A 19,213-nucleotide genomic window follows, 5' to 3' on the forward strand; every position below is an offset into this window, starting at 1 on the left:
GCGTAAGAGCCACTTGAGCCCTGCTGTCGCCTTGCGGGATATCGCGTCCCTTATCGTCCCGTGGAGTGCTTCTCACCCCCTCCCCCTGCGCGGCCCCGCACCCCTTCGCTGCTGGCTGCTGCCGATCTGGGATGTGCCGAGGGATGGGTGTCCCCGGGCACCCCTGGGGTGCAGGGTAGTGGGGAGGGGTGCCCTGACCCACCTGCCCAGCTCTGCCTGCTGCCAGCTCCTTATCCAGCCTTTCCTGTATTAGCCCCCGCCGTGGAGCGGCACGGGAACTTGGCACCCCCCCTCGGCCAGGCCAGCCCCATCACCTCGGACGAGGAGTACCTGAGCCCCCTGGAAGAGTTCCCCGAGTCTGGCACTCCCCAGCACCGACCAGCCATGAAGTTGCAGCCTAGAGCCGAGCATGGGGCTGCCCACGGCTCCCCGGAGAGCACCTTCAAGTCTGCACCCACCTTTGAGGTAAGCTGACAACCCCCCCGGGACTTGGCAGAGGGGGAGCAGTGCCCTGTTACTGCAGCCCTGCGGGCCCCAGTGCCAGGAGGGTCAGGCCTTCCTACCTCCTGATCTGGGTGCTCCCAGCACCCGGGCAGCCTGCACCCCACCAGTTCGCCTAGCAACTCCAGCGCCCTGTGGTGCTCCAGAGCTGTCGTCGTGATGGGCAACACATGGTCCTGGGTGTAGTGGTGGGGACGCGTGGTCCTGGGTGCAGGCGGGTGCTCACTGCTCTCTGACCCCTGCTTCCCCAGGTGGCCCTGTTGGACCAGTCGGTGCTGGAGGGGCAGGATGTCAGCATGAGTGTCCGCGTACGTGGGGAGCCCAAGCCCATCATTTACTGGTGAGTCCCGGTGCGGTGCTCGCTGAGTCACAACTGGGCAGGGAAGGAGGGGATGGGCATGGTCACCTCCCCTTTTGGGGACAGCCAGCTTGGAGCTCTGGTCCCAAACAGGGCTGGGAGTGGAGGAGAGGGAGGCTTTTGAAGACTGGCAGGCTGGGTGTGCAAGGCCAGGTGTGACCGTGCCGATCTGCCCATGTCCCGAGCAGGCTGAGGAACCGGCAGCCAGTGAAGTACGGCCGCCGGCACCACACGGAGGAGGCGGAGGGGGCTCGGGGGCTCTTCACGCTGCACATCCTGGCGGCGGAGCGCACGGACACCGGCTTCTACACCTGCAAGGCCGTCAATGAGTACGGCACCAAGCAGTGCGAGGCCAAGCTGGAGGTCAGAGGTAAAGGTCCCCAAGCGCGTCACCCCCCGGCCTCGAGGGCCCAACTGGCTCCAGTGCCCTGCATGAGCTGTGTGGGGAAGGGGCCACTGCAGACCCCCCCCCTTGGGGGTGCTGCAGGAGAAGGGGATGAGGCAGCCTGCCCTTCCTTGCTGCAGTGCGGGCAGGTGCAAGCCGGGAGCAGGAAGGTGGAGCTGCGTGCCTGGGGCTGCCCGCAGAGGCTGGGCCTGCAGCAGAAGGCAGGCTGCCCTGCTGCCCCATCCAGATGTGCAACCCCACGGCCCTGGGCCCCACCGCCCAGCTGTGCCAGGGCACCCCCGCTGGCCTGACCCAAAGCCTGCTGCTCCCTGCAGCCCAGCTTCATTTCACATCGCCCCGTCCCCCCACATATGCACTGCTGGGGCCAGGTGCTGACCCGGGCTGCGCAGGGAGGGCTTTTGCCCTTGGTGGCCCTTCAGGGGACATCTCCCCCTGCTCTGCCATGCTGGCAGCTCCCTCCCTCCCTGCCCCTGGCAGCCTACAAGCTGCCTGCCAGGCACAGGGCAGCTTGGAGAGGTCCTGCCTTGCCTGTTTCCAGCGATAGCCCATATGCACAGGGCTGGGCTGTCCAGCCCCCTTCCCTTGCTGTCCCACTCCAGCCCTGCTGTGGTCCTCCTAGGACCCCTATATACGTGTGCAAATGTGGGGGGGGGGGGGCTCGGAACCTGGGGCCAGGGTCTGCCTGGTGTGCCCCGAGGCCAGGGAAGGAGCCTGCAGGGATGAGTGATGCTGCCTCCCTCCTTTTGCCCTTTGCTGTGTGTGCCCTGCTCCCCCCAGCCCTCCCCGCTGATGGCTGCCTGAGCCCGCCGGGCTGCGCCCATCCCACCCTGGCCTTGGCTGCACTGCTTGTACCCTGCCAGGACCCTGCTCCCAGCCTCCAGCAAAGCGCAGCGGCACTGGGGTGGGAGCAGGAGCCAGCCCCGTGCCCCACAGCCGGGAGGAACCGGGCTGTGGGGGCAACGGCCCAAGCCCTGGCCCCTCTCAGGGGGCTCAGTGGGTGGCTCTGTGCCTTGGTGCGAGCTCGAACCCCTCGTGCCAGCGCTGGCGTGTGCGTGCGTGTGTGCCAGTCCCGTCACTGCTGCACTAACCCTTCCGCTTGCTGACTGCGGTTTTTGTCTGTACGCAGGGGGAGTACGATAAGGGGGTGCATCTCTCAGAGCCGCGGCCGCGGGGCTCTTAGTTGGACACCTCTTAGGCAGTGGACCTCACCTTGTGTTATTACCTTCTGCTCCATCCACCGCCTCGTCCTGGACACACCGCGGGGACGCGTGGGCCCTCGACTTCGGGCAGGGGCTCGCCGGATGGCTGGGGGAGGCGTAACCGAGGCAGGGTGGGGGGAGCGGTGGGGGAGCACCAGGGACCCCCTCAGCTGGGCCAGGGCGGCCGTATGATGCTGTCTTGTCTCTTGGTCCGTCCGTTTGTCCCTGTCTGTGTCCTGCCGCTCCTCTCCTTGCTGCCCAGGGAAGGGGAGCAGGGAGCTGAGCCACGGTCGCCGCCGTGCCGGCTGGGGCTGTAGGGAAGGGGCTGTGGCGCGGTGGCAGCTCTGCAACGGTCACCTTGGAGTGTGGGGGACAGGAGACCCCGGGGACCCCCATGGCGGAGTACCCTGCCCCAGCCTCAGGGGGAGGGAGAGCATCGGCCCCTTAGGCTTTGCAGCGGCCATCCAGGCACCTGCCTGGCCACCGGGAGACATCTCTCGCAGCCCCAGGGCTCAGGGTCTGCCCAGAGCACCCACCAGCTCCGGGTCTCTTCTCCCCAGGGAGGGGGCTCGGCGGGGGGACGGGCTGCGAGGCCGTGACCCTTTTTTTTGTAGCTCTAATAAAATCTGTTTGGTAAAGCGCTGTGTGGTGTGTTCCTGGCACGGACACCTCCCCTCACCCCCAGCTCCCTCCCCGGCTCAGCTCTGCTTTCCACATCTCGCCCTCCCCCCTGCCCTTCCCCGCTGCACCCTCTGCCCGCCATGCTGGGCCCCCTCCCCGCATGCCCCCCGTGCCCCGCACGTTCACCTCCATCCCCGCCACCTCTCATGGTTGCTTTTCAGTTGCTGAGACGCGTCTCTCTCTCTTTCTCTCTCTCCCCCCTTCCCGGGCAGCTCGCCCCGAGTGCCAGTCCCTGGCCGTCGTGGTTCCCCTGCAGGACGTGGTGGTCGGGGCGGGGGAGCTGGCACTCTTTGAGTGCCTGGTGGCTGGCCCGCCAGACATGGACGTGGACTGGCTGTCCCGGGGCCGGCTGCTCCAGCCCGCCCTGCTCAAATGCAAGATGCATTTTGACGGGCGCAAGTGCAAGCTGCTGCTCACCTCCGTGCACGAGGACGACAGCGGGATCTACACCTGCAAGCTCAGCACTGCCAAAGGTAAGCGGCGGTCATGCAGCTCCCCGGGGGTTCTCACTCGGGGCATGGCCCTAGGGGGTTGCTGGGGGTGGACAGCCCCCCCTGCCCCTGCCTTCGGGGCTCTGGTCCCCCTGGGATGTAGCTGTAAGTGCTGGAGGTTGGAGCTGGGGGGCCAGGGCGTGGTTGCTGCCCTGGGAGCTGGGGACCTTTCCCCAGCTGGGAGACCTGGTGCGCATCAGTCCTTGGGCTCCAGCACCCTGAGCCCTGCAACCCTGACCCACCCCACTCAGCTCCTCCACTGGCATGCATGCAGCTCCCAGAAATGCGGGGCGATGCATTTGCACTGTGGTTGCAGTGGTTGGATGCAGCCCTGGAACCCAGCTGTCCCTGTCCCCTGGCTCTAGAGCCTTCGGGCACCTGGCTCCGGTACTGACCTGTCTGCTAGCTTGGGAGGTGGCAGGGGCAGTGGGCAGGGGGTCAGGGCCACCCACCCTCTCCCACCAAGCCATCACTGGTGGCAGCTGAGGAAGAGCAGCAGGACCTGGCCTCTGTCCCATGGCTCCAACACCCTCCTGTTCCTGTGCATGCTGCACACAGCCTTTGTCACCCACAGAGGGGCAGGGACAAGGGTCCCTTTCCCATTCCCTAGCTTGCCTGGGCAGCCCCTCAGCAGTAACCCAGGCTGCAGTGGGTGCAGGGGGCAGTGGCACTCCCAGCACCCTGTGGCTGGTGCCTGTGCATGCCTCCATGCAGGAGGCTGTATGCCTGCTGGGATTTGAAGGCAGCAGTAGTTCTGGGTGCAGGGAGGAGAGGCTGCGCCTGAGCATGGTGCCAATCCCTGCCCGCGGTGGGTGACGACTCCATCATTGCAAAGCGGTCCCTGCTGCAACCCCCTCATCTGCCGCATCCAGCTTGCGCCCGTCCCCATGCTGCCCCTAGGTGCTGCATGTGCTGGCGCTGCCTGCTTCAGCATCACCACCCTGTCCCCATGGGGCTATGTCAGCTGTGACCCCCTGCCCTACAGGGACGACAGGGCATCCTCCCGCCCCACCTTGCTGCTGGCATCTGTACTGCTGTGAGGGGAGGAAAGAGGCACCCTGCTGCCAGCAGAGCCCCAGCCCTGGGCATGGGGACCTTGCACAGGCTTGTACCCCACCTACCCTGTGCAGGGACAGAGCCTGGCACCCAGCACATCTGGCTCAGCCCCCACTGGGCGTGCGGTATGCTCAGCTACAACCACGTTCACTGCTGGGGCTGCAGCTGGGGGGTCGCAGGCTGCCTCCTGTCCTGCACACATGCCTGCTGCGCAGGTCTCACCCCTACCCACTCTCCCTGCAGACGAGCTGACCTGCAGCGCTCGGCTGACGGTGCAGCCTTCCGTGCAGCCACTCTTCACCCGCAAGCTGGAGGACGTGGACGTGGTGGAAGGGCGGACGGCGCGTTTTGACTGCATGATCAGTGGCACTCCCCCCCCGGCAGTCACCTGGACCCATTTTGGTAACCTCCAAGCCCAGAGAGCTTGCCCAGGGCCTTGCAGGGAGATGTCTCCCCATCCCCTCGGGGGCTGCACCCAAGGGCTCGTGCCTGGCCAGGGCTAGGAGGGGTGCTGACACTGATGCTGATGCTGGCGTGTGTCTCTGTGCAGGCCAGCCGGTGCAGGAGGGGGAGAACGTGCGGATTCAGCGGGATGGGGGGCTGCACTCACTGGTCATTGTGCACGTGGGCAGCGAGGATGAGGGGCAGTACGCAGTGACCGCCAGGAATGCCCACGGCCATGTGGAGTGCTCTGCAGAGCTCTATGTGGAGGAGCCACGGCCATCTGCTGCCTCCCAGATGTAAGAGCTGAGGGTCTCCGGGATCTGCATCCCCTCTGCTTGCTCCCCCCTGGGATTTGGGGGACAATGGGCTTGTGCAAAGCCTGGGGTCAGGGCTGGGCTGGGGGCAGTGTGCTCCCGCCACAAGCGTGTGCGGGCTCTCGCAGCTCCAAGCTGGAGAAGATGCCATCCATCCCGGAGGAGCCAGAGCAGGCGGAGACAGAGGCAGAGTGCTTCACCATGCCCGATTTCCTGAAGCCACTGCATAACCTGGACGTGGTGGAGTCGAAGGAGGCCGTGCTGGAGTGCCAAGTGGCCGGACTGCCCTACCCCTCCATCACCTGGTTCCACAATGGCTCCCGCATCGACAGTACTGATGACCGCAAGATGATGCAGTGTAGGGCTTCCTGCTGCCCTCCCCGCCCCCTTGGGGTTCCTCTGCCCAGGGTGGAGGAAGGGGGGACACCCCAGGAGGAGGCATCACCCCTCAGACCTTCATGCCCTGTGAGGCAGAGAGGGAGCTCTGCGCCACTTGGCTGGTGGGGTCTTACCCTTGTCCCCCTGTTCCCCCCCAGATAAGGATGTCCATCGTCTGGTGTTCACGGCCGTCAGCCACGCGCATGCTGGCGTCTATAAAAGTGTCATCGCCAACAAAGTGGGGAAGGCCACATGCTACGCACACCTCTATGTCACTGGTAAGCAGCAGCGGGCACCACTGGCGATGTGCAGCCACTCGCTGCCACCCTGCCAGGCTGTGCTCTGGGGCTGGGGGTCGGTGGCCCTGTAGTGAGGTCCTAGGGTGACAGGATCACTGGGCAGTTCAGGTTGGAGGGGACCTCAGGAGGTCTCTAATCCAACCTAAAAGTGGGATCAGCTGTGCAGTCCTCACCTTGCAGGGTCAGGACCCATCCCTGGACCCCCAGGTCCCACATGGGACTTGCTGGCAGCACCAGCACCTCAGGGGCTGCCAGGCTGAGCCCCCACCGGGGAACCAGTGAGGGTCGCTGGCCCCATCCATCCCCTCCAGGCCACGTCTCCTGGGGCATAAGGCAAATGCCCCAAGGAGCTGTGGCAGTGGCCATGCTCACACCCCTCCCCGCCTCCCCATGCAGACGTGGTGCCAACCCCCCCGGACGGGCCCCCCACTGTGGCCTCGGTGACCGGCAGAGCCATCACGCTGACCTGGAACAAGCCCAAGTGGCTGGACACCGCCATAGGTGAGGGGGATGGGGGCGGGCAGGGGCTGGGCAGGAGGTGGGCAGGGGGTGGGCAACACTGTGATGGGCTCCACGGGCCAGCCCAATGCTGGGCGCTCTGTACCGACCCTCTTCCCCTGCAGACCCCAACTCGGTGACCTACGTGGTGCAAATGCAAGTGCTGGGCACGACGCAGTGGCTGGTGCTGGTGGCTGGCGTGCGGGACACCACCTACACGGTGCATGGGCTGACCAAGGGTGCCCAGTACCTCTTCCGTGTCATCACCGCCACCCCCAAGACCAACAGCAAGCCCTCCCCACCTGTGGGGCCTGTGCAGCTCCTGGACCGGGGTGAGAGGGGCAGTGGGGAGGGGACAGGTGGCTGTGGTGGAGGGGTCTTTGTTGCTGGTGGGGTGGTAAGCTGGCCAGGGCTGGGTGACGTGGGGTCCAGAGGTGGTGGTGATGATGTGTGTGGCAGGTCCCTACCTGGAAGAGGCCCCCGTCATCCTGGACAAGCCAGATGTGGTGTACGTGGTGGAGGGTCAGCCAGCCTCCATCACCATCACTATCAACCACGTGGAGGCCACCGTCACCTGGAAGAGGTAGAACATGGCACTGTGCCCGTTGCCTGCCCCATGCCCAGCATCACCCCACAGGGTGCACAAAGAGGGGCTCCTGCACCAGCTCCCTGTGCAGCCTGTGGTGGGTCCTTCCCTGGGGCTGGGCTGGGCGTGCACCCAAGGGTGATATCTAGGGCTGTGTAGAGCTGCATGGAGCGGGGGGGGGGGGCTTTTTTATGGAAGGGTGCTGTCTGTGGGGTGCTAGGGGTTGAGAGCCGTTCAGGAGGCAGAACGAGCAATGGGGTGCGAGCTGTTTGCGGGGGCTGCGGGGTGGGAGCTGGGGCCGGGGCTGTCTGTGGGTCAGGAGGTGGCCATGGGGCTGTGGGGTGGGAGCTATTGACGGGGCAGTGGGTCTGGGGCTGCCTGTGGGGCTGTGATGTGGCAGCTGGTGTGCCCACAGGGGCGGGCAGGTGCTGGAGGAACAGGAGGGCACGTGCGAGGTGACGATGCCGGATGATGACCAGCACTGCCTGCGGCTGCTGCGCGTGGGCCGGGCGGCCACAGGGCCGCTGGCCTGCGAGGTGAGCAACTGCCACGGTACTGCCCGCTGCACCCTCCGCCTCCGCCTCGCAGGTAGGTGCCCCTGTGCGGGGGGCCATGCCCCTCTGCCAGGGGGTGGCATCGCCCTACAGTGCTCCAAGCCCGTGTGCCATGGGGGGGGTGTTGCCCCACAGGGTGGCACTGCTCCATGGTGTCCCATGCCCATGTGCCATGGGGGCACTGCCCCATAGCATGGCACCGCTCCTCAGTGCTCCATACTCATATGCCATGGGGATGCTGCTCTATAGGGTGGCAATGCCCCACGGGGCTGAAACCCCATGAACCATGTGTTGATACTGCTGCCTGGTGTCCTATACCCATATCTGACTTGGGTGGAAGTGTCCCATGTGCCCCATGACCATGTGCATGGGGTGGCACTGCCCCATGGTGTCCCTCAGCCATGTGTTATGGGTGGCACTGTTGCAGGGTGTCCCATACCTGTGTATAATGAGGTGGCACTGCCCCTCAGTGCCCTACAGCCAAGAGCCATGGGGGACACCTCCACAATGCTCCACAGAGGTGTCATGGGTGGCACTGCCCTACAGTGCCCCACATTCACGTGTAACAGGGAGATGCAACCCCACAGTGCCCCACGCCCATGTGCCATGAGTGGCACTGCCCCACGGTGCCCCACAGCAATGGGTGACTGCCCCACAGTGCTGCAAGCACATGCCATTGGTGGCCTGCCCCGTAGTAACCTGCTCCTGTGTGCATTGGGGTGGCACTGCCCCATGGCACTCCATGCCCCTATACCATGGGCTGGCACTTTGTCACAGTGCCCCACAGCCATACACCAGCAGCAGGGGGGTGGCACTGCCCCACGGTGCCCCACACCCCATCTCTTGGCAGAGGCACCGCGCTTTGAGTCCATCATGGAGGACATTGATGCCCAGGAAGGGGAGACACCGCGCTTCGCCGTGGTGGTGGAGGGGAAACCACTGCCGGACATCATGTGGTACAAGGTGGGCTGGGACCCCCCACCTCCTTCCTGACCCACAGCCCCCCCAGACTCACACTCTCTAGTGCCTCACCTGGGTCGCTGTGTTGGGGCTTTGGGGTTGTGTTCACCTCTGGTGATGCAGGATACACCCCATGCCCCATCCACAGGGAAAGGGTGGTGGGAGCTGGACGGGAACGGGACGGGACCCCCCTAATGACCCTGCCACCCCCAGGACGGGGAGCTCCTGGAGGAGAGCAGCCACCTGAGCTTTGTGTATGAGGACAACGAGTGCTCGCTGGTGGTGCTGGGTGCCGCCGAGCCCGACAGCGGCGTCTACACCTGCACTGCCAAGAACCTGGCTGGGGAGGTCTCCTGCAAGGCAGAGCTGGTGGTGCGGGCAGGTACGGCTGGCCGGTCCCCCAGCCCCAGGGGGGAGAGCCTGCATGCCCGGCTTGCGCCCTGCCATCGCCTTTCCTTCCCCCAGCCCAGCCCACTGCTGACGCTGCCATGGAGGAAGAGGCGCTGCACAAGGCACGACGCCTGACCGACTACTACGACGTGCACGAGGAGATTGGGAGGTGCGGGACCGCCGGCATGGTGGGCAATGGGGCACTCCAGGCACCGCAGGGACAGGGGTGCTGGAGCCAGGCTGCACCCTGGGACTCTGCCCCTTGGGACTGATGTGCTGGGGCTGCTCTCGGTTATTGTTGGATGCCCGGGTGCTGGCTCAGGGTGGGGAGCTGGGGCGGCCGGAGCAAAGCCAGGCCTGAGGTCCCTCTGTGGATGGTCCCGGAGGGCTGCCGGGGCTGTGGGCAGCTCCCTGTGGAGCACGTGCGCCTGCCCCAGCTGCTCGGGGAAGGGGAGTTCTCCTGCTCCCCCACCTTCTTATCCCCCCTTGCACCCATTGCTGCATTGCAGGGGGGCTTTCTCCTACCTGCGGAGGGTGACGGAGAAGAGCAGCCTGCTGGACTTTGCCGCCAAGTTCGTCCCTGGGAGGACCAAGGCCAAGCAGTCGGCACGCCGGGAGCTGCACATCCTCTCACAGCTGGACCACGAGCGCATTGTCTTCTTCCACGACGCCTTCGAGAAGAAGAATGCCGTCATCATGGTCATGGAGCTGTATCCTCCAGACGCTGCTCCGGGAGCGCGTGGCGCAGGGGATGAGGGGAGGCTTTTGGAGGGGGTGGGTGGGCAGAGCGGGTGTGGAGGAGCTAGGAGCCCAGGAGGGTGCAGGGCGTGGCGGAGCATGGAGTTTCTGTGCTCCTTGACTGGGGCTCAGCTGTGCTGAGGAAGAGCTGCTGGACAGGATGGCAAGGAAGCCCTCCGTGTGTGAGTCGGAGGTGGGTGAACCCTGTGGGGGCAAAGTGATGGGGGAGGGAGGGAGCCTGGGGACACTGGGGTCCGACCCAGCCCAGGGACGTGCAACGCTCATTGTATCAGGCTACAAAGGGGTCTACAGCCCGCACCCTCTCTGCACAGGGCCAGCGTGGGGCCGACCCATGCTCAGGGGGCCCACCCTTCCTCTGCTCTCTCGCAGGTCCGGTCCTACATGCGGCAGGTCCTGGAGGGGATCTGCTACCTGCACCAGCACAGCATCCTGCACCTGGACATCAAAGTGAGTGCAGGGCTCTCCCACTCCCTCCCGCCCCGCGCCCGCATGGATGGGCTCCTGCCCCGCTGCGGGGGGCTCGCTCCTGCTGACGGGGAACATCCCTTCCCTGGGGGGAGCCCCTGCCTCCTGCCAAGCTCCCCTCCGCCCTGCGCTGTCCTGTAGCCAGAAAACCTCCTGATGGCGGATTCGAGCAGCGAGCAGGTCCGGATCTGCGACTTTGGCAACGCACAGGAGCTGACGCCTGAGGAGCCTCAGTACTGCAAGTATGGCACCCCCGAGTTCGTGGGCCCTGAGATTGTCAACCAGAGCCCCATCTCCAGCGTCACTGACATCTGGTAAGGGCAGCCCTGGGGTGGATGGTGGGCTCCCTGCTGTGCCAGGAGGGTCTGGGCACCCTGGAGGGCTCGTGCTGTGCAGTAACCGCGCTCTCCTCTCCGCAGGCCCGTGGGGGTCATTGCCTACCTCTGGTAAGTGCCCCAGTGGGCCCCCATGGGATGGACCCCCTTCCTGCCCCCTTGCTGGTTGCAGTGCTGGGGCTGCAGCCATGCACATCGCAACTTGCAGACTCAGCCTCCTCCCTGGCTGCTCCTGCCTCTGCTCTCCCCATGGCACCGGGTCTGGGGACCGGGGTCCTGTCCTCGGTCCCTGACACTTGCCATGGTGTTCCCCATGTCCCCCCGGCCCAATGACAGTGTCCCCTCCTCGGCAGCCTGACGGGGATCTCTCCCTTTGTGGGGGAGAATGACAAGACGACGCTGATGAACATCCGCAACTACAACGTGGCCTTCGAGGAGAGGATGTTCCAGGGGCTCACCCGGGAAGCCAAGGGCTTCGTCATCAAAGTGCTGGTCAATGACAGGCTGTGAGTGCTGCGGGGTTCCTGGCCCCCACCCCTCTGGCATGAGCCTTGTGCTCAAGGGAGGGTGTGGACCCCCGTGCATTGGGGTGCCCGAGGGCAGGCTGGCTGCACAGCCCTGCCAGGGTGCAGCACGGGCAGCCAAACCCTCCTGCCCTTCCCCGGGCTGGCCAAAGCCCCCAGCCTGGGCCGTTCTCACCCGGCGGTGTTGGTTCACAGGAGACCCAATGCGGAACAGACCCTGGAGCATCCTTGGTTCAAGGTGAGCCTGGACAGGGAGCCAGCACCTGGCAGCAGCGGGGTTCCCCTGAGCCTGCTGTAGGCTCCGTGGGACACTGCTGTCCCCTCGTCCCACAGACGCTGGCCAAGGGGAAGGTCATCAGCACCGACCACCTAAAGCTCTTCCTTTCCCGTCGGAAATGGCAGGTGAAGGCAGGAGCTGGGGCAGGAGGGGGGCAGGCAGAGCTGTGTGCTGGGCAGGACAGGGTGACGTGCCCTGGGCAGGATGGGGTGATGTACTCTGGGCAGGATGATGCCATGCCACCTGCCTGGGCCTGATCCAGCCCTCTCCCCCCACTACAGCGCTCGCAGATCAGCTACAAGTGCAACATGGTGCTGCGGCCGATCCCAGAGCTGCTGGAGGACACGTCCAACCATCTCTCCATTGCCGTGCCCCGGCACCTCAAGGAGTCACCGGCACTGTCGTCCTCCTCGGACTCGGACGACCTGGACGAGCTGCCCTTTATCCCCATGCCGCACCAGGTGGAGTTCTCCGGCTCCCGCATGTCGCTCAATGAGATCCCCACAGACGACGAGGCCATCGGGCCATCTGAGGGACCGCGGCAGGAGGGGGTTGTGCCGGGGGACATCTCCGCCATGGAGTGGCAAAGCCAGGGTGTGGGGAAGCCTGGGGTGGCCCTGGGGAAGCGGCCGAGGGGCACTGGGCCGCGGCGGCCGTGTGCAGAGACAGAGGCACCCGGCTCCTCTGACGAAGAAGCCCCTGAAGCCCAGAAGCGGCCGGAGTACCCCCGCAAAGCCATGAGGAAGGGCTCCAGCCTGGAGTCCCCGGGGAGCGCCCGGCGGGGAGAGCTGAAGAGAGGCGGCTCAGCTGACAGTGCCCTGCTGCTCCACCAGCCCCCGGGGACAGAGGAGGGGACCGAGACAGGCCGGGACCCCCGCCGGGCCCTGGCCAAGGCGGCCTCCATGGAGCTGCTGCGGCGGAAGGGGGCCTGGGGGGAGGACGATCACGCCCAGCGCCTGGAGCTGATGCGCCAGCGGCTGCTGCGGGGTGGCCCCGGGGACGGCAAGGTCAGCGGCCTGCGGGGTCCCCTCCTGGAAACCCTGGGGGTCGGCCCTGACAAGAAGGTTCCCCGTCCGACCCGGTTGGAGCCGCCGGTGCCGGCGGTGCCGCGGCTGGTGCGGGCAGCCTCCAGCGAGGCCACCTCGCCGCGCCTCCTCCCCGCCGAGCACCAGCTGCAGAAGAGCAGCTCCTTCAGCCATGGGGATGCTGAGCCTGTTGTCCGACACCGCCGTTCCGGTGCACCCCTGGAGATCCCAGTGGCCTGCCTGGAGGCCCAGCGCCTCAAAGAGTCCCCGTCGCTCTCAGCCCTCTCCGACGCCCGGCCCCCAGCGCCACCAGACGCCCCTGGCCCGCCGACACCCCCCGCGGTGGAGGCCACCGTCCCCCGAGCCCCTGCAGCCAAGGCTGCCCTGGGGAGGAGGCATGTCCCCGAGGAGCACAGCCAGCCCGGGGCCAGCACAGCTGCCACCACCACGGGGAAGAAGCCCACGGCCGGGGGGCAGGAGGAAAAGACGCCCACCAAGGCCGCTGGAGCCAGCAGGGAGGGGACTGCCAGGACGGGAGCACCTGCCCCGCTGCAGCCCCCGGTTCCTGGCACCCAAGCCCCCAAAATGTCTTCCTACGCCAAGGTCATGCAAGCCATGGGAGCTGTGCAAAGCGGGGAGCCAGCCACCGAGGAAGCCCCCCGGCCCCTGCCGGCCACCCCCACTGAGTCCCCCGTGCCAGCACCAGCACCGGCATTGAGGAAGGAGGTGAAGCCCGCCAGCTCCTCCAGCTCCCTGCTCATCCAGGACATCGACTCGGAGGAGATCTTTGAGGCCAAGTTCAAGCGGGGCCGGGAGTCGTCGCTCAGCCGGGGGCTGAAGCTCCTCACCCGCTCCCGCTCCGAGGATCGGCACCTGGCTGGCCCCCCAGTCCCCGATGAGGGCATCTACCGTCCCACACCGGCCGGCGTGCCCCTGGAGCTGCGCAGGGACCGGCCTGCCGGGCTGGCAGCCAAGTCCAAGTCAGTGCAGGACCTGCACGAGGTGGAGAAGGACAGGGGCTTCCTCCGGAGGATGTCCGTGCTCCTCAAACGGACCCCGCCTGCAGAGAGGAAGAAGAGCAGGGGGGAGGACGGGGGTGGTGAGACCCCATCCAGCGGGCGCCGCTTCTCCTGGAGCCTGGCCCTGGGTGGCTCCAAGGAGCGGAGGGACTCAGAGAGCCTCAAGTCGGAGTCAGGGGCCGGCGGGGAGAGCGAGTCGCCGGCAGTGGCTGTGCGGAGGAAGATCAGTGCCACGGTGGAGCGGGTCTCTGCGCGGCTGCGCAGCCTGTCAGACGAGCGGCCGGAGGGTGAGGGGCCTGGGGATCTCCGCCGTGCCAGCTCCGAGGGGGAGAGCCTGCGGCCGGGGCCCCCCCCGGCACCCGCACCCTCCTCTGAGTCCCTGCGCTCAGAGGGCAGCACCCACTCCTCCGCCTCTGCCAAAGGTGAGCGACGAGGGGGGGTCCCGCTGGCACCCCGTGGCCCAGCCGCCCTGGGCGCAGCGGGCACAGCCGCCTCGGCTCGGCCCCACTGTCAGCCGCCCCGGGTGCCCGCAGGTGGGGGTGAAAGCCAGAAGCGGTCCCGCTGGGAGCGCTGGGGGCTCTCGCGGGGCAAGAAGGAGAAGGTGGCCTCGCAGCCCAGCATCCCCTCCAGCCTGCTGCGGGAGGAGGGACCTGCTGCCGGCCGGCCGCACACGCCCAGCGAGTCGGGTAGGTGCAGCACCGGGATGGGATGGCGGGTGCCCATTCTGCCCCAACCTGACCCCCCTCTGCTTTCCAGATTTCCCCCCTGTTTTCCACATCAAGCTGAAGGACCAGGTGCTGCTGGAGGGTGAGGCGCTGACCCTCTGCTGCCTGCCCGCTGGCAGCCCGACCCCCAGGATCGTCTGGATGAAAGGTGGGGGTGCTGCCTGCGCTGCCTCGGCGGGTGAATGCTGGGGGTAGGGCACTGTAGCATCCTTCTCTTCTGCTCTGCCCCCGCAGACAAGAGGTCCCTGCAGCCAGACAATGTGCTGAATGTCGTCTCCTGCAAGGACGGCCGGCAGATGCTCACCATTGCCAAGGTCTCCAGGAAGGATGCGGGGCTGTACGAGTGTGCAGCCGCCAACGCCCTGGGCACAGCCATCAGCTCCTGCACACTGGCTGTGGCACGTAAGGAGGGGGGGGAGGACCTCTGGGGACAGAGGTGCTGCCCCGTGGGGAGAGAGCATATGCTAGGCACGCACCCCAGGGCTGGGGACTGGTCGGAGCAGGTCACTTGAGATCCACTCTCTGCATCTGCAAGAGACTGGGACTTTTGATGGGGGACAGGCTGGTTTTGCACGGGCACCTCCAGCATCTCCAAGGTCATGTGTTGTGTTGCCCTCGCCACGCAGCAGCTCTGCCCTGCCCCTGGCCAGGCACGCAGCCCACCCTGTCTGTCCCCTTGCAGGGCTCCCTGGGCGGCCGGGCACCCCGGAGATCCCCCAGAAGTACAAGAACACGGTGCTGGTGCTGTGGAAGCCCGCGGAGAGCAAAGCCCCCTGCACCTACACGCTGGAGCGCAGGCTGGACGGTACGTGGGGCTGCCTTCCGTCCTCCTGGGAGCTGCAGCCAGAAAGATGGGCTCACCCGGGGACACCAAGCCAGGACAAAAGTGCCTAATGTCCTTGCTGTCCCCCGGGGCTCAGCAGGGTCCCAGGTCAGGGCTGGGGGACAGGGGGCTGCCCCCTGCCCCCAGCTCATGCCCGCCTCACTTTGCCCCCGCGCCGGCAGGGGAGCACGAGTGGAAGATCGTCAGCACTGGCATCGCTGACTGCTACTTCAACGTGACGGAGCTGCCCCCCAGGAGTGCCGCCAAGTTTCGGGTGGCCTGTGTCAACAAGGCTGGCCAGGGGCCCTACAGCACCCCTTCAGGGAAGGTGTACCTCGAGGCAGCAGGTGAGCAAGCCCTGTCCCATGGGGCATGGGGCAGCCGTGGGGCTGTGGCCTGTGGGATGCTCTGGGGGTCCTTGAGTCCTGGGGGATCTCCCCATCAGGGCTTTGGGGAACAGGGCACCGCTTGCACCCTGCCGCTGGCCTCCCCCTGCCTGGCTCACACCTCCCTTTGCTCCCCACAGATGCCCAAGCTGCCCCAGCCAAGGACATCGCCATCCCTGTGCCCGTGCCTGACAAGGTAGCTTCCAGCCGATCGACCCAGACACCCGTGGGGCAGCTGGAGCCACCGGCCACGGGCCTCCCCCCCACCACGCCGCCCCGCAAGCACAAGGGAGTGGTGCAGAAGGCAGACGGGGCGGCGCAGGCAGGCATGCCCCCCGGGGTCCTCCAGTCCCCTGCGCCCCGTGAGGAGGGGCTGCGGCCAGACCCCAAGCTCCCGCCTGACATCACCGTCTGCATGCCCCCGGAGCTGATATTCACCCCCCCTCAGACTGTTGCCTCACCCCACACAGACACCCCCACTCGGGGCTCCCCCGCACCCCCCACGGACACAGGCCCCCCGTCCCGGGCTCCATCTCCTTCCAAGTTCTCCCCCATTTCCCCAGTGTCGACCACCCCCGATTCAGCCCCCACACTGTCCCCCACCCCCAATGCCGCGCCCACACGGAAGATGCCCCCCTACATGGTCACCTCCTTCGTCTCCATGCCCCCCACGTCGCCCCCCACGTCACCCCCCACACAGGACACCCCCCCCACCGCCCCATCCTCCAAGGAGACCCCGGCTGAGAGCGGGGTCCCAGGGGCTAAGGATGGCACAGCGCTGCGGCAGGGCGTCCCTCAAAAGCCCTACACCTTCCTGGACGAGAAGGCCAGGTGAGTGTGAGTGGCACGGGGTGCTCTGCTGGGAGTGCCCCCCCCCCAGCACCCCACATGGGGGATGCTCAGCGCCACCCTGTGCCGCAGGGGCCGTTTCGGGGTGATCCGGCTGTGCAAGGAGAACGCCACGGGGAAACACTTCATGGCCAAGATTGTGCCCTACGAGGCGGAGAGGAAGCAGAGTGTGCTGCAGGAGTACGAAATCCTCAAGGCGCTGCACCATGAGCGCATCATGGCCCTGCACGAGGCATACATCACCCCCCGCTACCTGGTGCTCATCTGCGAGAATTGCGCTGGGAAGGAGATCCTCTACAGCATCGTGGATAGGTAAGGGCGGGCATGGGGCCACCAGCAGTGTCCGCTGGCACAGGGCCACCCACTGATGCCGTTTGCCCCCAGGTTTCGCTACTCGGAGGACGACGTGGTGAGCTACGTGCTACAGCTCCTGCAGGGCCTCGAGTACCTGCACAGCCGCCGCATTGTGCACCTTGACATCAAGCCGGACAATGTCGTCGTCTCAGGCATGAACGCCCTCAAGATCATTGATTTCGGCAGCGCCCAGACCTACAACCCCCTCGTGCTGCGGCAGCTGGGGCGGCGTGTTGGCACCCTGGAGTACATGTGTGAGTGGGGCACTGGGGGTGCAGTGGCACGGGGACAGGGACGGGTGCTCAAGGTGTGCATTTGTGCCCATGGACTGGGGGGGGCTCAGGACTGGGAGGAGTTGAGATGTCCTCGGGGAAGTTGGAGGGGGTTTTTGGGGTGCTGGGGGTGTCTACTGAGGCATTCTGTAGGGTTTCTGTGCTCAGTGGGAGAGTTTGGGTGCTGTGGGGCAGTTGGGGTATCCTTGGAGGTGCTGGGCTCTGTCAGGGTATTGGGGTGTCAGGGAGGGGTGCAGGAGGGTGTAGTGGTGGGGTGCTGGAGATGCTGTGGGTGCTGGGGCTGGCCCCCTCCATGCATATGACAGCCCTCCTCCCCTGCCCGCAGCACCGGAGGTGGTGAAAGGCGACCCAGTGGGCTCTGCAGCAGATGTCTGGGGCGTTGGCGTCCTCACCTACATCATGTAAGCGAAGGGACCGGGGGGACAAGCACCCAGAGGTGTAGTCAGCCCCACCCAGGGCTCAGTGCTATGGGGGACACCAGGCTGGTGGTGAGCTGGGGGTTGCAGACCCTTCCCAGCTGGACATGGGGATCGAGACACCCTGGGCAGCTGTGGCTGTCCCGAACCAGGGATGGGTGGGTAGGGGGTCCCGGGTGCCCTCCCACCACTGTCCCCCAGCCTGTGCGACCCCTTCCACCCTTGCAGGCTCAGCGGGCGGTCACCATTCTTTGAACTGGACCCCATTGAGACAGAGAACCGCATCCTGGCAGGGCGCTTTGATGCCTTCAAACTGTACCCCAACGTCTCGCAGAGCGCTGCCCTCTTCATCCGCAAGGTCCTCGCTGTCCACCCCTGGTGAGTGCCTGGCCCAGCCAGGGAGGACATGTGGCCCTGGACTGGGCTCCCTGCCCCACAGGGCCCCTCCAGACATCATCAATGGGACCCCGGGGTCCATCCCTGCTCCTGAAGAGGGCTGGGATCTCCTGAGCCCAGGACCCTGGGGTCCATCCCTGCTCTCGGAGAGGGCTGGGACCCCCCGGGTGTTTCGGGGCAGGGGTGGTGGCCAGGTTTGGGGACTGCAGTGGTGGTGGGCACCCCGCAGCCCCTGACTCGCCACCACCCCTGCCCCAGGAGCCGCCCCACAGTGAAGGACTGCTTTGCCAACGCCTGGCTCCAAGACGCCTACCTGATGAAGCTGCGCCGCCAGACCCTGACCTTCACCACCAACCGCCTCAAGGAGTTCCTGGTGGAGCACCAGCGGCGCCGCGGCGAGGCTGTCACCAAGCACAAGGTCTTACTCCGCTCATACCAGGGCGGCCAGCCACCGGGGCCGCAGTAGCCTGTGCCTCGGCCGTGGCCACGAGGGGCCGAGGAGCCAGAGGAACATTCCAGGGGCCGCGGGATGGGGCGGCCAAGGAGGAGCCGGATGCGCCGGGACAAGCCCGCGGACCTCACGCGCCACTGCTGAGGATACTGGCGGCCGGGCATCATTTTGGCGGTGCCGAGAGAGAGGGGAGGTGCTGCCCCAGCCAGCCCAGTGGTGGAGTCCAGCAGCAGGCGGGTGATGGGAAGCCTTGCTGGGAGGAACGGAGAATGGGGCAGAGGGTTGGAGGAAGGATGGGATGGGGGGCCGAGGGAAGCCCCAGGCAGGAGTGGGAGAGCCGCCAGCGTGCCGGCCAGCCCTGGCCATGCGGGTCCTGTCAGCTGTGTGCCTTACGCCGCAGCCTGCAGCTGCCCCCGGCCACAGCGCGGGGGGCCCTGCGCCCCCACGGTTTGCACGCCAGCGCCCGAGGACTGAGGCTGTTCCAGTGGTTCCTGCAGAGAAAGGCCCGCTCGCAGCCCCGCCGCCAGCCGGCACAGCCCTGGTCCTCACGGCTGGGAGCGGGGGCTGCCCGCCCCCCGCCTTCTGCTCCTCCCAGCCCCGGTCCTGGCAAGCAGGTTTGTGGCCCCAGGACCGATGCCGGTGCCTTCCCCGGGGCTGTCAGCTGCCCCCCGTGCCAGGGCAGGGGGCTGGCTGGCACTCCCCCCCTTTGCAAAGGGGCACCCACATGCCACGCACACCTCCTGCGCCTGCTCAGGCCCACGCTGCTCGCGCTCTGCCCGCCCGGCTCCGGTCTTCGCCCTGTGCCCGCCTGTCCCCAGACCCCCCCATGCACCCCCCTGCGCCACCTCCCACCCGACCCCCCGTGCCACGGCACAGCCCCACGGGTGCCTTGCGGAGCCCCGCGCCCTCTCCTCGCCGCCTCCCCGGCTGGCGGCAGGATGCTCCGGTGTGGCCGGGGTGCCCTGGGTGGGGGGACGGGGGCATCGGTCGGGCACCCGCCT

General features: G+C 66.7%; 1 protein-coding gene across 1 annotated transcript in view; it reads left to right on the plus strand.

The window, feature by feature from the left end:
• SPEG (striated muscle enriched protein kinase) overlaps positions 1 to 19,014 on the plus strand; it is a 39,515-nt gene extending 20,501 nt beyond the window's left edge. The window contains exons 7-41 of the mRNA XM_059820449.1: positions 254 to 465; positions 753 to 841; positions 1,048 to 1,229; positions 3,358 to 3,618; positions 4,936 to 5,094; positions 5,243 to 5,432; positions 5,579 to 5,808; positions 5,987 to 6,106; positions 6,524 to 6,628; positions 6,751 to 6,957; positions 7,085 to 7,208; positions 7,627 to 7,799; positions 8,616 to 8,728; positions 8,939 to 9,107; positions 9,191 to 9,284; positions 9,625 to 9,825; positions 9,986 to 10,046; positions 10,244 to 10,321; positions 10,481 to 10,653; positions 10,759 to 10,785; positions 11,028 to 11,180; positions 11,394 to 11,436; positions 11,532 to 11,600; positions 11,757 to 13,941; positions 14,053 to 14,205; positions 14,276 to 14,392; positions 14,479 to 14,646; positions 14,927 to 15,049; positions 15,250 to 15,414; positions 15,594 to 16,284; positions 16,375 to 16,614; positions 16,687 to 16,910; positions 17,275 to 17,350; positions 17,594 to 17,743; positions 18,020 to 19,014. Of these exons, the coding sequence (XP_059676432.1) occupies positions 254 to 465; positions 753 to 841; positions 1,048 to 1,229; positions 3,358 to 3,618; positions 4,936 to 5,094; positions 5,243 to 5,432; positions 5,579 to 5,808; positions 5,987 to 6,106; positions 6,524 to 6,628; positions 6,751 to 6,957; positions 7,085 to 7,208; positions 7,627 to 7,799; positions 8,616 to 8,728; positions 8,939 to 9,107; positions 9,191 to 9,284; positions 9,625 to 9,825; positions 9,986 to 10,046; positions 10,244 to 10,321; positions 10,481 to 10,653; positions 10,759 to 10,785; positions 11,028 to 11,180; positions 11,394 to 11,436; positions 11,532 to 11,600; positions 11,757 to 13,941; positions 14,053 to 14,205; positions 14,276 to 14,392; positions 14,479 to 14,646; positions 14,927 to 15,049; positions 15,250 to 15,414; positions 15,594 to 16,284; positions 16,375 to 16,614; positions 16,687 to 16,910; positions 17,275 to 17,350; positions 17,594 to 17,743; positions 18,020 to 18,227 (7,733 nt within the window). The 3' untranslated portion in view covers positions 18,228 to 19,014. The remainder of the gene's footprint in view (positions 1 to 253; positions 466 to 752; positions 842 to 1,047; positions 1,230 to 3,357; positions 3,619 to 4,935; positions 5,095 to 5,242; positions 5,433 to 5,578; positions 5,809 to 5,986; positions 6,107 to 6,523; positions 6,629 to 6,750; positions 6,958 to 7,084; positions 7,209 to 7,626; positions 7,800 to 8,615; positions 8,729 to 8,938; positions 9,108 to 9,190; positions 9,285 to 9,624; positions 9,826 to 9,985; positions 10,047 to 10,243; positions 10,322 to 10,480; positions 10,654 to 10,758; positions 10,786 to 11,027; positions 11,181 to 11,393; positions 11,437 to 11,531; positions 11,601 to 11,756; positions 13,942 to 14,052; positions 14,206 to 14,275; positions 14,393 to 14,478; positions 14,647 to 14,926; positions 15,050 to 15,249; positions 15,415 to 15,593; positions 16,285 to 16,374; positions 16,615 to 16,686; positions 16,911 to 17,274; positions 17,351 to 17,593; positions 17,744 to 18,019) is intronic.
• The last annotated feature ends 199 nt before the right edge of the window (positions 19,015 to 19,213 follow it).

Source organism: Gavia stellata, chromosome 8, assembly GCF_030936135.1.
Source record: "Gavia stellata isolate bGavSte3 chromosome 8, bGavSte3.hap2, whole genome shotgun sequence".
Lineage (NCBI taxonomy): Eukaryota > Metazoa > Chordata > Aves > Gaviiformes > Gaviidae > Gavia > Gavia stellata.